Source organism: Phocoena phocoena, chromosome 2, assembly GCF_963924675.1.
Source record: "Phocoena phocoena chromosome 2, mPhoPho1.1, whole genome shotgun sequence".
Classification (NCBI taxonomy): domain Eukaryota; kingdom Metazoa; phylum Chordata; class Mammalia; order Artiodactyla; family Phocoenidae; genus Phocoena; species Phocoena phocoena.
In genome coordinates, this window is record NC_089220.1 from 119875804 (window position 1) to 119888986 (window position 13183).

General features: G+C 42.6%; 1 protein-coding gene across 3 annotated transcripts in view; it reads left to right on the forward strand.

Moving 5' to 3' along the window:
* Positions 1–13183, forward strand: part of TBC1D2B (TBC1 domain family member 2B) — an 84853-nt gene that overhangs the window by 44565 nt on the left and 27105 nt on the right. For 2 of the 3 annotated variants that reach the window (XM_065871435.1, XM_065871437.1), the window contains exons 4-6: positions 8282–8445; positions 11263–11495; positions 12201–12596. In XM_065871435.1, coding sequence (XP_065727507.1) covers positions 8282–8445; positions 11263–11495; positions 12201–12596 — 793 coding nt within the window. The remainder of the gene's footprint in view (positions 1–8281; positions 8446–11262; positions 11496–12200; positions 12597–13183) is intronic. The other variant, XM_065871436.1, reaches the window with a different exon arrangement.

The following is a 13183-nucleotide window of genomic DNA, read 5'->3' on the forward strand; positions in this document are numbered from 1 at the left end:
ATGCCTCCCCGGGTGCACTGAGGGGGTGCTCGGGGAGAAGGTCGGGGAGGGCAGGCTGTGCCGTGGAGGATGAGGTGGGACCTGCCAAAGGGAAAGGTAAGTACAGAGACTCACCTATGCAAAGGTGTGGAAGTCAGAACAGGGTTTCATGAGTTCACAGATTCATGTGCTGGGAGCTTAGGGTGCTGGGTGGAGGTGATGATCAAACAGTTGCTGAAGAGGCCGGGAAGCCCAGGGTGAAGGGATGGGGTAGTGTCTGTCCTTTGGGCAACAGGAAGCTGGTAGAGCTGTACCTGCCTGGAAATTCTATGATGAGATTAGTTTTACTTTGATTCTTTTTTTTTTCTTTTGAGGCAGTGCACATTTTATTAGATGTGTGTTCTTTAGAATAGGTGGACTCATTATCCACATTAAATGTATAGGATATTTTGGAAAGGGCCTTTCTTTCTTTTTTTTTAAAAAAAAATTTATTTATTTATTAAGGCTGCCCGGGTCTTAGTTGCGGCACACGGGATCTTCGTTGTGGCATGAGGGATCTTTAGTTGCGGCATGAGGACTTCTTAGTTGTGGCATGCATATGGGATCTAGTTCCCCAACCAGGGATCGAACCTGAGCCCCCTGCATTGGGAGTACAGAATCTTACCCACTGGACCACCAGGGAAGTCCCTGGAAAGGGCCTTTCTGATGACACTTCTTTCCCATTATGTCAACAATAAATATATTTTAACTTTAGATATAATGCTCCAAACTTGAATGCCTGTTGAAATACGGACTGTAACAAAAAGTAGTCTTGCAAAGCCCATGGTTCGAAGGGCAGTAGCTTATTGGAGAGTGGTTGTGTTCATTTGCTCTGGCTGCTGTAACAAATTACCATAAACTTGGTGGGTTAAAACAACATAAATTCATTCTCTTAGAGTTCTGGAGGCCAGAAGTCCAAATCAGTCTCACTGGGCTAAAGTCAAGGTGTCAGCTGGGCTGGTTCCTTCTGGAGGCTCCAGATGGGAATGCGTCCCTGGCCTCTTCCAGCTCCTGGTGGCTGCCAGCATTCCTCGGCCCGTGGCCGCATCACTCTAATCTGCCTCCCCAGTCACGTCACTTGCTCCCCTTCTTATAGTGATATCTTCCTCTGCCTCTCTCTTATAAGGACACTCGTGATGACATTTAGGGCCCTCTCAGATCATGCAGGGTCATCTCCCCATCTCAAGATCTTAATATAATCACATCTGCAAGTCCCTTTTGGTTATTTCTCCTTTTTTTAAATCATTTCAAATAACATTGTCCTGGTATCCCTGACATACGTCTCCATGTCCTTGTGAGAATCTATCTGAAGAATTGATGTGTGCAAGAGGAGATACTGCATCATCTTTATTAGGATAGCTATTGCCAGTCAGAGCCCCCCCCCGCCCCCACTTTTTGTTTCTCTTGACAGGGCTTGTAGTTAGGAGGGATGGAGCTGATTGGCTGCCCTGGAGGTAGCCTGCTCTCCTTCTGCCCCTGTCTTCCTGACACGTACAAGGTAGTAGCAGAGGCCAAAACTTGGCTGGGCAGGGTGTTTGTAGAGCTGTGAGCTCTTGAAGGATTTAATGGGGCATTTTCCAGCCATTCTGTCAACTTGTAAAACTCTAGCTGATTATCAGAGTTGAAATGAATGTTGAAAAATTATTACTGTTTTAGGTGGACATTTTAAACTGTATGTAGAGAAATTGTACTGAAATATGTAAACCTAGAAACAGGTTTTCTTATTAATTATATAGATTGCTGGTATTTGGTTTGTTTTTAAATTTTCATCGGAGTATTTACAATGAAATAGGATTTACAATGTGGTTGCTGGTGTTTGTTTTTAAAAGTTCAGCCTGAACACTGCAGCTGTCAAGGTGACATTTGGCTGCCTGGTGGTCTCCTGCTTTTCACTTCAGATCAGAGTAGCTGCGTGTTTATTGAACAAAACAGCAGGCACCTAGCACCGTGCCTGGAAGGACACAGAAGTTGCTCTCAAAGCTTTGTCAGATGACATTGGGTTCTTTAAAGGGCAAGCACTGTATGAGAACGGCCTCGAGCATCAGCCAGCAGAACCCCGTTTAAACTGGCAGTGAATTCTAATTAGTGCACAGGCAGGACACCTGGTCAGTGCAGAGGCCTCTGCTGACCGGAGCGGATAGGACGAGTGGTTTGAGAAGCATATACTTTACTGACCCCCATGTTGCACAGTCACAGAATTCGGTTTTACCACTAAAATCTAAAGCAGGGATTGGCTCTCTAGTGTTTCAGCTTAAAGAGGGTTTTCGCTTTGAGCCAGATCTGGTTTCTTCATCACCTAAGGCTTGGCAGGTGGTACCTCCCGCAACCGAGGCTCAGTCCCTCAGCCATAGGTGAGAGTATGGCATTTGTGCAGGTGGGCCTCGTGACAAGGCAGGGGTGCCAAGACCATGTTGGGGAGAAGGAGGGCGTGTGGAAGTTCTGAGCCATTTAAGTTGCTGTTCTCTCTCCGCAGGCATGTTCTGTTCTTCCCTGTTCTCTCATTCCTCCCTCCCATATCCACCATTTAAGGACCAGGGCTGAGTAGCACAGTTTGAAGGCTCCGACAAATGGCAAGGAGAATTTAACTTCTCAAATCGATGGTGGTGGTAGTAACATGCCACATGTGAGTGAAGGCTGCTGTGAGACCCTGGCCATAAGTGGGGCGACTGAAAATTTATAGTGTAGTGGGTCCAGTGTACCCAGCTAATTGTATCAAAGAAATGAGCAAAAGTATATGGAGCATTTGTGAAAGTTTCTTTTTTTCCTGAGCAACTATTTTGAAATAGCTTTCTCCACAATTCTGTAATTTTTATAAAATCAGCCTTTACTTCAACTTTGCTCATTGGGTTATAGTGGGGATTTTACTAGCATTCCCCTATGCAGTTCTCTGGGAAGATGTGTAGCACGGTTGCCAGGCACTAGAAGAGACTTAGGAAATAAACAGTACATGTAACAAGCTCTACATTGTTTGTTTGCCAGTTCACTCTTGGTCCCAGTAAATAAACCATAAGAAAACTTTTAGCAGGTGTAAACATATAAGCAGGTATAATTGCCAGGTTCCTGGTGACTCCTTGTTAAAACAGAGTGATGGGAACATAAATGTTTTAGGTAATTTCTCTGCATTCTTCTAAATTCTTAACACACTTCAATGAAATTCAAATAAAGCAAAAACAATCATGCTTTCAAAAACATAAAACACTGAAAATGACTATTTTACGTGAGAATGTCATCTGATTCACACTAGAGATGAAGCTACCTTTTCATCCCCTACCTTTAATCTACCTCAGGAAACTCCAAATGATGCACATTTCTTCCTCTTCTATATTTGTTTTTCTTTATTTTTAAATATTTCCTTGTTTATTTGGTTGTGCTGGGTCTTGGTTGCAGCATGTGGGCTCCTTAGTTGCGGCTCATGGGCTCCTTAGTTGCAGCACGTGGGCTCCTTAGTTGTGGCATGCGAACTCTTAGTTGTGGCATGCATGCAGGATCTAGTTCTCTGACCAGGGATTGAACCCGGGCTCCCTGCATTGGGAGTGCAGAGTCTTACCACTGCACCACCAGGGAAGTCCCTGTTTCTTTATTTTAATAAACTTTCTGAAGTATAATTTATCTATGTTAGGTGTACAGGCTGATGGAGTTTAGAGATTATACATAGTCATGTAAACACCTCCATAATCAAGATATAGAGCATTTCCACCACCTACAAGTTTCCCTCATGCCCCTTTGCATGAAATTTCTAAGAATTTCATATATATGGAACCATACTGTATTTGTATGTCTTCTTTCATTTAGCATCATCTTTTTGAGACTCATTTATTTTGTTGAGTGTTTTCACATCTCATTCCTTCTTTATTCCTTAATAGTATGCGGTAAGTACGGATATATCACAGTTTGGTTTTCCATTCACCAGTTGACAGATCTTTGGTTGATATCCAGTTCATGGCTGTTATGAATAATGCTTGCTCTGAGTATTCACATCCAAGTCCTACATGTAGACATGTTTTCATTTCTTTTGGGTAAATATGTGGGATTGGGATTGCTGAGCTGTTTAGTTAAGTGTATATTCAACTTGAAAACATACTGCCCTACTGTCCTCCAGGTGGCTGCCCCGTTCTGTGTTCCCATTAGCAGTACATGACTGTTGCAGTTGCTCCACATCCTTCCTGACACTTGGTACACTTGGACACTTGCTGGTGTTTTTAACTTTAGCCATTGTGGTGGGTGTGGTTCATTTTGGTTTTAAGTTGCATCTCCCTGATAATTAATAACATTGAGTATCTTTTCATGTACTTGCTGGCCATCTGTATATCTTTGGAGAAATGACTATTCAAGTCCTTCACCCACTTTTAAATTGAATTGTTTATTCTCTTATTATTGAGTTGTAAGAGTTCTTTATATTTTCTGAATACAAGCCTTTTGTCAGATATAGGTTTTGCAAATATTTTCCCAAGAAGAACTTTTAAATCTTAATAAAGTTCTTTTATCATTTTAATCTGTTACAGATTGTGCTTTTTGTGTTCTGTGTTGGAAATCTTTGCTTAACCCAACGTCACAAATATTTTCTTCCCTGTTTTCTTCCAGAAGCTTAATGGTTTTAATTCTTACTCATTTATATATTTTAAGTTAATTTTTATGTATTATGTGAAGTAAGGATTGAAGTTCATTTTTTCCCATACAGATAACCAGTTGTAGTACCACTTTTTGAAAAGACTGTCTTTTCCCCATTGAATTTCTTGGTACCCTTGTTGAACATCAGTTGACATTATTACATGCTTAACATTACCCCATGGCTCGTTGATTCTTCCTTCGTCTTTCTTCTCTCTGTTTTATTTTGGATAGTTTCTATTGCACTGTCATCAAGTTCACTAATCTTTCCTTCTGCAATATCTCATCTGCTATTAATCCCATCTAGTGTATTTTCATCATAGACATTGTAGTTTTATCCCTAGGTTATTTTTTTATTTTTTTTTTTGCGGTACACGGGCCTCTCACTGCTGTGGCCTCTCCCGTTGCAGGGCACAGGCTCCGGACGCGCAGGCTCAGCGGCCATGGCTCACGGGCCCAGCCGCTCCGCGGCATGTGGGATCTTCCTGGACCGGGGCACGAACCCGTGTCCCCTGCATCGGCAGGTGGACTCTCAACCACTGCGCCACCAGGGAAGCCCCCTAGGTTATTTTTAATTGAAGTATAGTTGATTTACAATGTTATGTTAGTTTCAGGTATACAGCAGAGTGATTCAGTTATATATTCTTTTTTGGATTCTTTTCTATTATAGGTTATTACAAGATAATGAATATAGTTCCCTGTGCTATACAGTAGGTCCTTGTTTTTAATTTTATAATAGTAGTGTGTATATGTTAATTCCAAACTCCTAATTCAGCCCTCCCCATCACCTTCCCCCTTTGTAACCATAAATTTGCTTACCATAAGTTTGCTTTCTATGTCTGTGAGTCTGTTTCTATTTCATAGGTAAGTTCATTTGTGTCAGTTTCTTCAATTCCACATATAAATGATATCATATGATATTTGTCTTTCTCTGCCTGACTTACTTCACTCACTGTGACAGTCTCTAGGTCCATCCACGTTGCTGCAAATGGCAGTGTTTCATTCTTTTTTATGGCTGAGTAATATCCCATTGTATATATGTACCACCTCTTCTTTATCCATTCATCTGTCGACAGGCATTTAGGTTGCTTCCATGTCTTGGCTATTGTAAATAGTGCTGCAGTGAACATTGAGGTGCATGTATCTTTTCAAGTTAGAGTTTTCGTCTTTTCTGGATATATGCCCAGGAGGGGGATTGCTGGATCATATAGTAACTCTATTTTTAGTCTTTGAAGGAACCTGCATACTGTTCCCCAATTTACATTCCCATCAGCAATGCAAGAGGGTTCCCTTTTCTCCACACCCTCTCCAGCATTTATTGTTTGTAGACTTTTTGTCGATGGCCATTCTGACTGGTGTGAGGTGATACCTCGTTGTAGTTTTGATTTGCCTTGCTCTAATAATTAGCAGTGTTGAGCATCTTTTCACGTGCCTGTTGGCCATCTGTATGTCTTCTTTGGAGAAATGTCTTATTTAGGTCTTCTGCCCATTCTTTTGCTTGTGCTGGGTTTTTTTTGTTTTTTGTTTTTAAATATTGAGCTGTGTAAACTGTTTGTATATTTTGGAAGTTAATCTCTTGTTGGTTGTGTCGTTTGCAAGTATTTTCTCCCATTCTGTAAGTTGTCTTTTCATTTTGTTTCTGGTTTCCTTTGCTGTGTAAAAGCTTTTAAGTTTAATTAGGTTCCATTTGTTTATTTTTGCTTTTGTTTCCATTACTCTAGGAGACGGATCTAAAAAAATATTGCTGTGATTTATGTCAAAGAATGTTCTGCCTGTGTTTTCCTCTATCTCTAGAAGTTTTGATTTGGATCTTTCTCTCACATCTTCCATATCTCTATTTAACATGTTCAGTCTTTCTTCTACCTTCTCAAACGTGGGGAAACAGTTACAGTAACTTTTAAAATCCTTGTCCACTAATTTTATTATTTGTCATTTCTGAGTCTGTTTCTGTTTAGTGATTTTTCTCCTTAGAATGAGTTGTATTTTCCTACTTCTTTGCACGCCTGATAATTTTTTATTGCATGCCCGATATTATGAGTTTTACCTTTCTGGGTGCTAGATTTGTGTGTGTATTCCTGTACATACATTCTTAAGCTTTGTTCTGGAATGTAGTTTAATTACTCAGAAACAGTTTGATACTTTTGGAGTTCACTTTTAAGCTTTTTTAGGTAGTATGAGAGCAGGCTTTAGTCTAGGGATAATGTCAGTAACCTTTTTCCAAGTACCAGTCTACCATACTCCATGACGTGTGAGGTTTTCCACTCTGGCCAGTGGGACTAGACACGATTGTGTGAGCAGAGGGATGGTTCTTTCCCCATTCTTGGATAGCTTTCTTACACACAAGCCTGATAGTACTCATCTGGAGACTTGGGAACCCTCTGATGTTCCTGCAGCCCTCCATACAGCTCTCTTCTCTCCAGTACTGTGCGCTGTGAACTCCACCTGCCTTGGGATTCCCAGCTGCCTCCCAGTTCATGGGAGAGCTCCACCTGGGTTCCCCCTGCCTGCACCGTGGCCTGGAAAGTGTCTAGGCAGTAAGCTTGGGCAGGGGTGGGGCTTACCTCATTTGTTTTCCACCTCTCAGGGATCACTGCCCGGTGTAGCCTGATGTCCTATATCTGAAAGTCATTGTTTCCTGTATTTTGTTCAGTTTTTCAGTTGTTTCAGATGACTGTAAATCCAGTCCCTCCTAGTCCATCTTCACTGGAAGTAGAAATCCCAACCTAGTTTTTAAAAGTTTTAATGAAATAATTTTAGCACACTGGCAAGTGCAAAGTATAGTAAATTGATTACCTGGGTAACCACTACTAAACTATATAATTTTGTCATATTCCTGCTGCGCTTTTTCAAACACAAACTAAAACATTACAGATATGGTTCAGATCCTTTCTTGTCTCCATGATCCCATTCTTTTCTTGCCCTTCACAGGAGTAACCATGTTCTGTATTTGATAATTATCATTCTTGTGTGGATTTTTAAGTTTTACTACATACGTGTGTATCTATAAATGATATCTATTAATAGTATTATCTTGAAGATTTAAAAAAAATCATGTTGTACATGTCATTCTTCAATTTTCTTTCTTTTCTTATTCAGCATTTAAAAAATATTTGTCCATGCGATCCACGTAGCTTTAGATAGAATGTACATTCCACAAGGACAGGAATATTTGTTCACTAGCATATCCCAAACATTTAGAACAGTGCCTGGCACATTGTAGGCACTTAATTAATATTTGTTGAATGAATGAATTCACTTTAAGTGATGTATAGTATTTGATCGTATGAATATGCTACAGTTTATTTATCTGTTCTCTTGTCAATAGATGTTTAGGTTGTTGGGGTTTTTTGCTAATGTGACTAGTGCTGCAGTGGATGTTCTTGTCTGTGTCTCCTTGTGCACATGTTGAAGAATCTAAGAAATGCTGGGTCGCTGGGTCTTAGGGCAAAAACTTCTTCAACTTATCTGTATGTTGCTGAATTGTTCTCCATGGCAATAGTTCCAGTTTATACTCCCACCAGCAGTGTATGAGAGTTCTCATTTCTCCATATCCTCACCAACATTTGCTATTATCAGAGTTTAGTTTTTGCCACGCGTATGTATGTGACATTATGTTTCGCTTTACCATTTAAAAAAAACATTTCATTTTTCCCAATAGAAATTCAATGTCTTCTTTTCGTCCTGGGAGAGGGCATAACGACAGTCGGAGGAGTGTGTTTTACACCAATGAAGAGTGGGAGCTTTTAGAGCCAAGCCCTAAGGACCTGGAGGAGTCCATGGTGCAGGAAGAAAGGAAGAAGCAGATCCCTGAAGGAAACAAAGGTATGGATGTGGTTCCTGCTGTCTTTCATTCTCTCCGCTGCCATCTGTTAACCACTGGTGATGTGGGAGACCCTTTGGTAGCAGGTATCACTGGGAGCATGAGACCCGACGGGAGTTGTGTTCTCTTTGTGGGAAATAAAACCGAAAGGCTTGAAAATGAGATGTCACAAGAAATAAACAACTGTCCAATCCTGTGGTTCTGCAATATTTTCAGGAGATAGAAGATCTGGAAGTCGTGGTGCTCTTTACAGAAATACTGATTTAAAAAAAACTAAAACTTTTTATTTATAGAAATTTGTTCACGCACACACAAGTAGAAGCTGTAGTGTCACATTCCACAGTTTTGAACTTACGGCCTCTCTTTTTTCCTCTGTATCTCCTCTGAGCTCCTGCCCCTCCTGGCACCCACCACCAGCTGGGTTATTTTAAAGGAAGTTCTAGATATTAATCCTTTGCATCTGTAAACATTTTAGTATGTATCTCCAAGAGATGACTCTTCGAAAGAACCACAGCTTCATCGTTATACCTAAACACTTACAGTGAATCCTTCCTGTCTACTTCCCCAGTTATTCCATAAATGTCTGCTTGCAGTTGGCATGAGCAAATGAGGGGCTAACAGACCCCCACGCGTGTTTAGTTGTGTGTCTTCTTGGGTCTCTCTCAGTCTGAACAGCTCTCTGTTTGTTTTTTGTGTTCCGTTTCCCTTGCCACGCCTGTTGAAGAAACAGGGTCTACATGTCAAGGAATTGCCCACATTCTGGATTTTGTTAATTATATTTTTGCGGGGTCACAGAATATGCTCCTCCATCCCTGTATTTCCTATACACTTGTCGCTAGAGTAGAGGCCTGCCCAGATGCAGGGTTGACTTTTAATTATGGCAAGAATATTTTGGGGTGGGGTGGGGGCTAGGGATGCTGTGTATTTCTTGTTGCATCACGTCTGGAACCACATCGTATCTGGTTTTCCCTCTTTTTGTGATATTAAGGTCAATCAGGATTTAGGGTGTCAGCCTGACCCATTCATACATCTCTCCATTGGCATTTTGCCTAATGCATTAAGCAGCCCTTCATGATCCTACATCCATTGATCCATTGAGGGAATATTGATGTTATAAATGTAAAATAACAATAAATAATTTTGAAATTCTGCCTTATGCTTCATTCTGGCACGAGCTGGCAGGATTAGGAGGCAGGATTTTAGGAAGTCTTTACTGAGAGCACATATTTACTGAAGGTAATATGTTTTTCTGTCCCCTGGGAAAGGACCACATGACTTGCTTTGGTGGGGAGTTTACTTGTGATCCCCAGGATGGTAGCATGGAACCCTAAGGTCCAGTGTGACGTGGTGAAGATGTGGGTCACGTGCCTCATGACCCAGCCCGTGGCACAGCCAGCGGGGCACCCAGGAGAGGGGCTCATTGTCAACTGGGAAGGCCTTCTGAGGAACAGGGATTTGTGTTGGGGATTTGGATTGTTGAAGGTAAACATTGTTGGCTCTGACTTCCCCATAGAGACTCTAGGAATGAAATGGAAGGGTGAATGGTAGCAAGATTGGGAAGGAAGAATCAGTAAGGCTTAGTGACTCGGGTGGGGCAGGAGACTCCCAGCACCCCTGGACAGCAGCTTCTTGTCTGGGAGCAGCCTTCTCAGCCTCTGCCCTGCCCCTGCTCCCTTTGAGAGGGAGCCTGTGTGGAAGACACGGAGGGACAAGGATGTCTTTGGATTTTTATCTTGATGATTCATGGATATTTCCTGTAACCGCTCCAAGAATCAGCCTGCCAGCTTCTTGTCCATGTCATTCATGGGAAGTAAGCTAATCTTCATACACACAGAAAAGTCCCCCAATCAGAAATGTATAGCTCAATGGATTTTCACAAAGTAAGCATATCCATGTAGCCAGCACTTACTTGAAGAAACAGGACAGTACCAGGAGTCACAGCCTCTATCCCCAAACCCCTTCCAGTCACTACCTCATCTCCCACCCCCGCCCCCACAACCACTGTCCTGACTCCTGACATCATAGATTTGTTTTGCCTGTTTTCTAAAGTTATATAAATGGAATCTATATAGTATGTACTCTCCTCTTTATATTTTTAATATATATTTGAATCCATTTATTCTAAAATTTATTTGGATCCCTCAGTATTTTTAAATACTCGTTTTTAGGGAAGAGAATAAAATGTGTTTACAATTAAGAAAACATAAACTCGGGGTTTCTTTTGTTTGTTTTTTTAGTAAGGACAGATGAGCTAAAAATAAGCAGCTGGGGATCCCTAGTGTATCTCTTAAGTCCTACCCTCTAACTTTGTAGATGCAGGCCCTGTCCTTACTAAGGTGCCCGGCGGAAGGGACACCTTGTGTTCAGGATGCTGTAGGAACTTGGAGCAACCATGTTCTTCCCTGGTCTGTGTCTCTGTTCTCTTTGGTCCTCAAAGTAACTGAAATAAGAAAATAGTGATATGAACACATCAGCTTAGAACTGATCTTTTGGAAAATAAACTTAACATTACAAAAGAATCTTGAGAGAGTTTAGTACAGTTTTGTCATAAATTCCTCATAAGTACTAATGTATAGTCTTGACTTTTTTTCGTCTGTCTCAATGCAAAAATTGAGCAAATAGAGAAAGTTTTCTTAAAAGTGATCACATGAAAGATCATCTTTGATTTTAAGCTTGGTTATTATCAAGAATGAAGTAGGAGCAGAGAGTGACGCATGCAGAACTCCTTAGAGGATGAAGGATGGAATGTTAATGTATTTCACTGGAATTTCCGAAAGGAAAATTTGACCTGAACTTAAACAAGTTTTGTTTTTATGTAGGAGTAACTGGCTCAGGATTTCCCTTTGATTTTGGACGTATTCCCTACAAAGGAAAACGCCCTTTGAAAGACATGATTGGATCGTATAAAAATCGCCACAGTAGTGGTGACCCTTCAGCCGAGGGGCCATCGGGCAGTGGTGGCACCAGCAAGTTGGCCTCCGAGATGCAGCTGCAGGTCCAGAACCAGCAGGAAGAGCTGGAAAGGTTAAGGAAAGACTTATCCAGTCAGAAGGTAATTCTTCTTCCTCACATTTCTATCTCATCTCACATCAGCAGGCCAGGGACCAGAGGAGCAAAACCCGGCTTTCATGTTTCTCTGACTCCATTATTTCCCAGAAGGTGCTTTTCCCCTAAGAGTTGTATGTTGCCGCGGCCACTGACCTAGGCACTGCTGTTCTGCTTGGTCATTTTTTCATAGACATTTGAAGCTCCGACGAGAGTGAAGACCCCTCAGAGTGGGTCGGGGAGGGTGTTGTTTGCACCTTGCCCACGCCTGCCCTGACGTCAAATCTCTCTGAGCATAGCTTCAGCCCAAGGCCCATGAACAGTTGTTAAATGAGTTTCCACATCCTGTTAAAACAGCAGCTTCCTTTTGAGCTGATCACACCTAATTATACTTAATTCCTCAGCAGGTCAGTGAATTTAGACCTCAGATTTTTTAATACAGATGAATGTTTACTGGGAGCCGTTGCTAATTGCAGTCTGCCTATCCACTATTTCCTGTTTCCTATTATTGTTCTCTACAGACAGCCTTTATGGAATAAATATTTTTCCTTCTCTATTTTTGAGATCCTTGAAGAGGAAGTTGGTTATTAAAATATTTCCAGTAAAGTTTCTGCATTTGCTCAAATACCAATGGTTGCTCCATGCAGAGTTGCCATGACTTCTGCTTTTTCTCCCGCCCCTGCTCCCCACTCCATCCTCCCCTGGCTCCCAGGAGCTCGTGCGGCTCCTGCAGCAGACGGTGCGGTCCTCCCAGTACGACAAGTACTTCACGAGCAGCCGCCTCTGTGAGGGGGTCCCGCAGGACACGTTGGGGCTTCTGCACCAGAAGGACGACCAGATTCTGGGCCTCACTAGCCAGCTGGAGAGGTTCAACCAGGAGAAAGAGAGTCTTCAGCAGGAAGTAAGGACGCTGAAGAACAAGGTGGGCGAGCTCAGTGAGCAGCTGGGGATGCTGATGGAGACCATCCAGGCCAAGGACGAGGTCATCATGAAGCTCTCCCGGCAGCTCAGCGAGTGTGAGGGCAGCGCATCCTCTCCCACCTCCATGCCCAGCTCTCCTGTGGCCCTCCCCACAGCCAGGGACCAGCTGGAACTGGACCGACTGAAAGTAAGAGCAGGGCGTGGGCCCCTGTTATTGGGACAAGAAATCCAAAACCCGCTAACAGCCTGTCTGTTGATGTCACTCTAGAGCTGCTAACCTCAGTGAGCTAATTTGGCATGACAGCAGAGCAGCTGTGCCTTTTTTAAAAAAACAAGTGTCACAGGACTTCCGGTCAGATAATTACTAGGTTTCTAAGAAGCTTCCTTGGAAAATGAAAGTCTCAGCCCGTCAGTGTCGCCATAGCTCAGAACAGTTTCAGATCTTTCCCCTCCCTTGCTTTCAGGCAGCTGTGATTTCTCTTTCTGTTTATACACCCTTAGAACTTCATTATTCCATGTAATCTACAGAGGCTGTTTCTTGCCCCCTCTGTGCGTGGATGCACACACCATCATTTGCATAGCCCGCCTCAGGACATAATGGGGGCCAGGTGAGGGAACACTGTTCCCAACAGCTAGTGTGGGGTCAGGTGGGAAAGCAGACCCTGGCTCCCAAGCACGCCAGGGAAGAGGGCCTGCCCAGAGTCAGTGCCCCCCATGCCTAAGGCAGGAGGGTCCTGACACTCAGAAGGGAGGGCAGAGCTCTCTTCCCAGTGT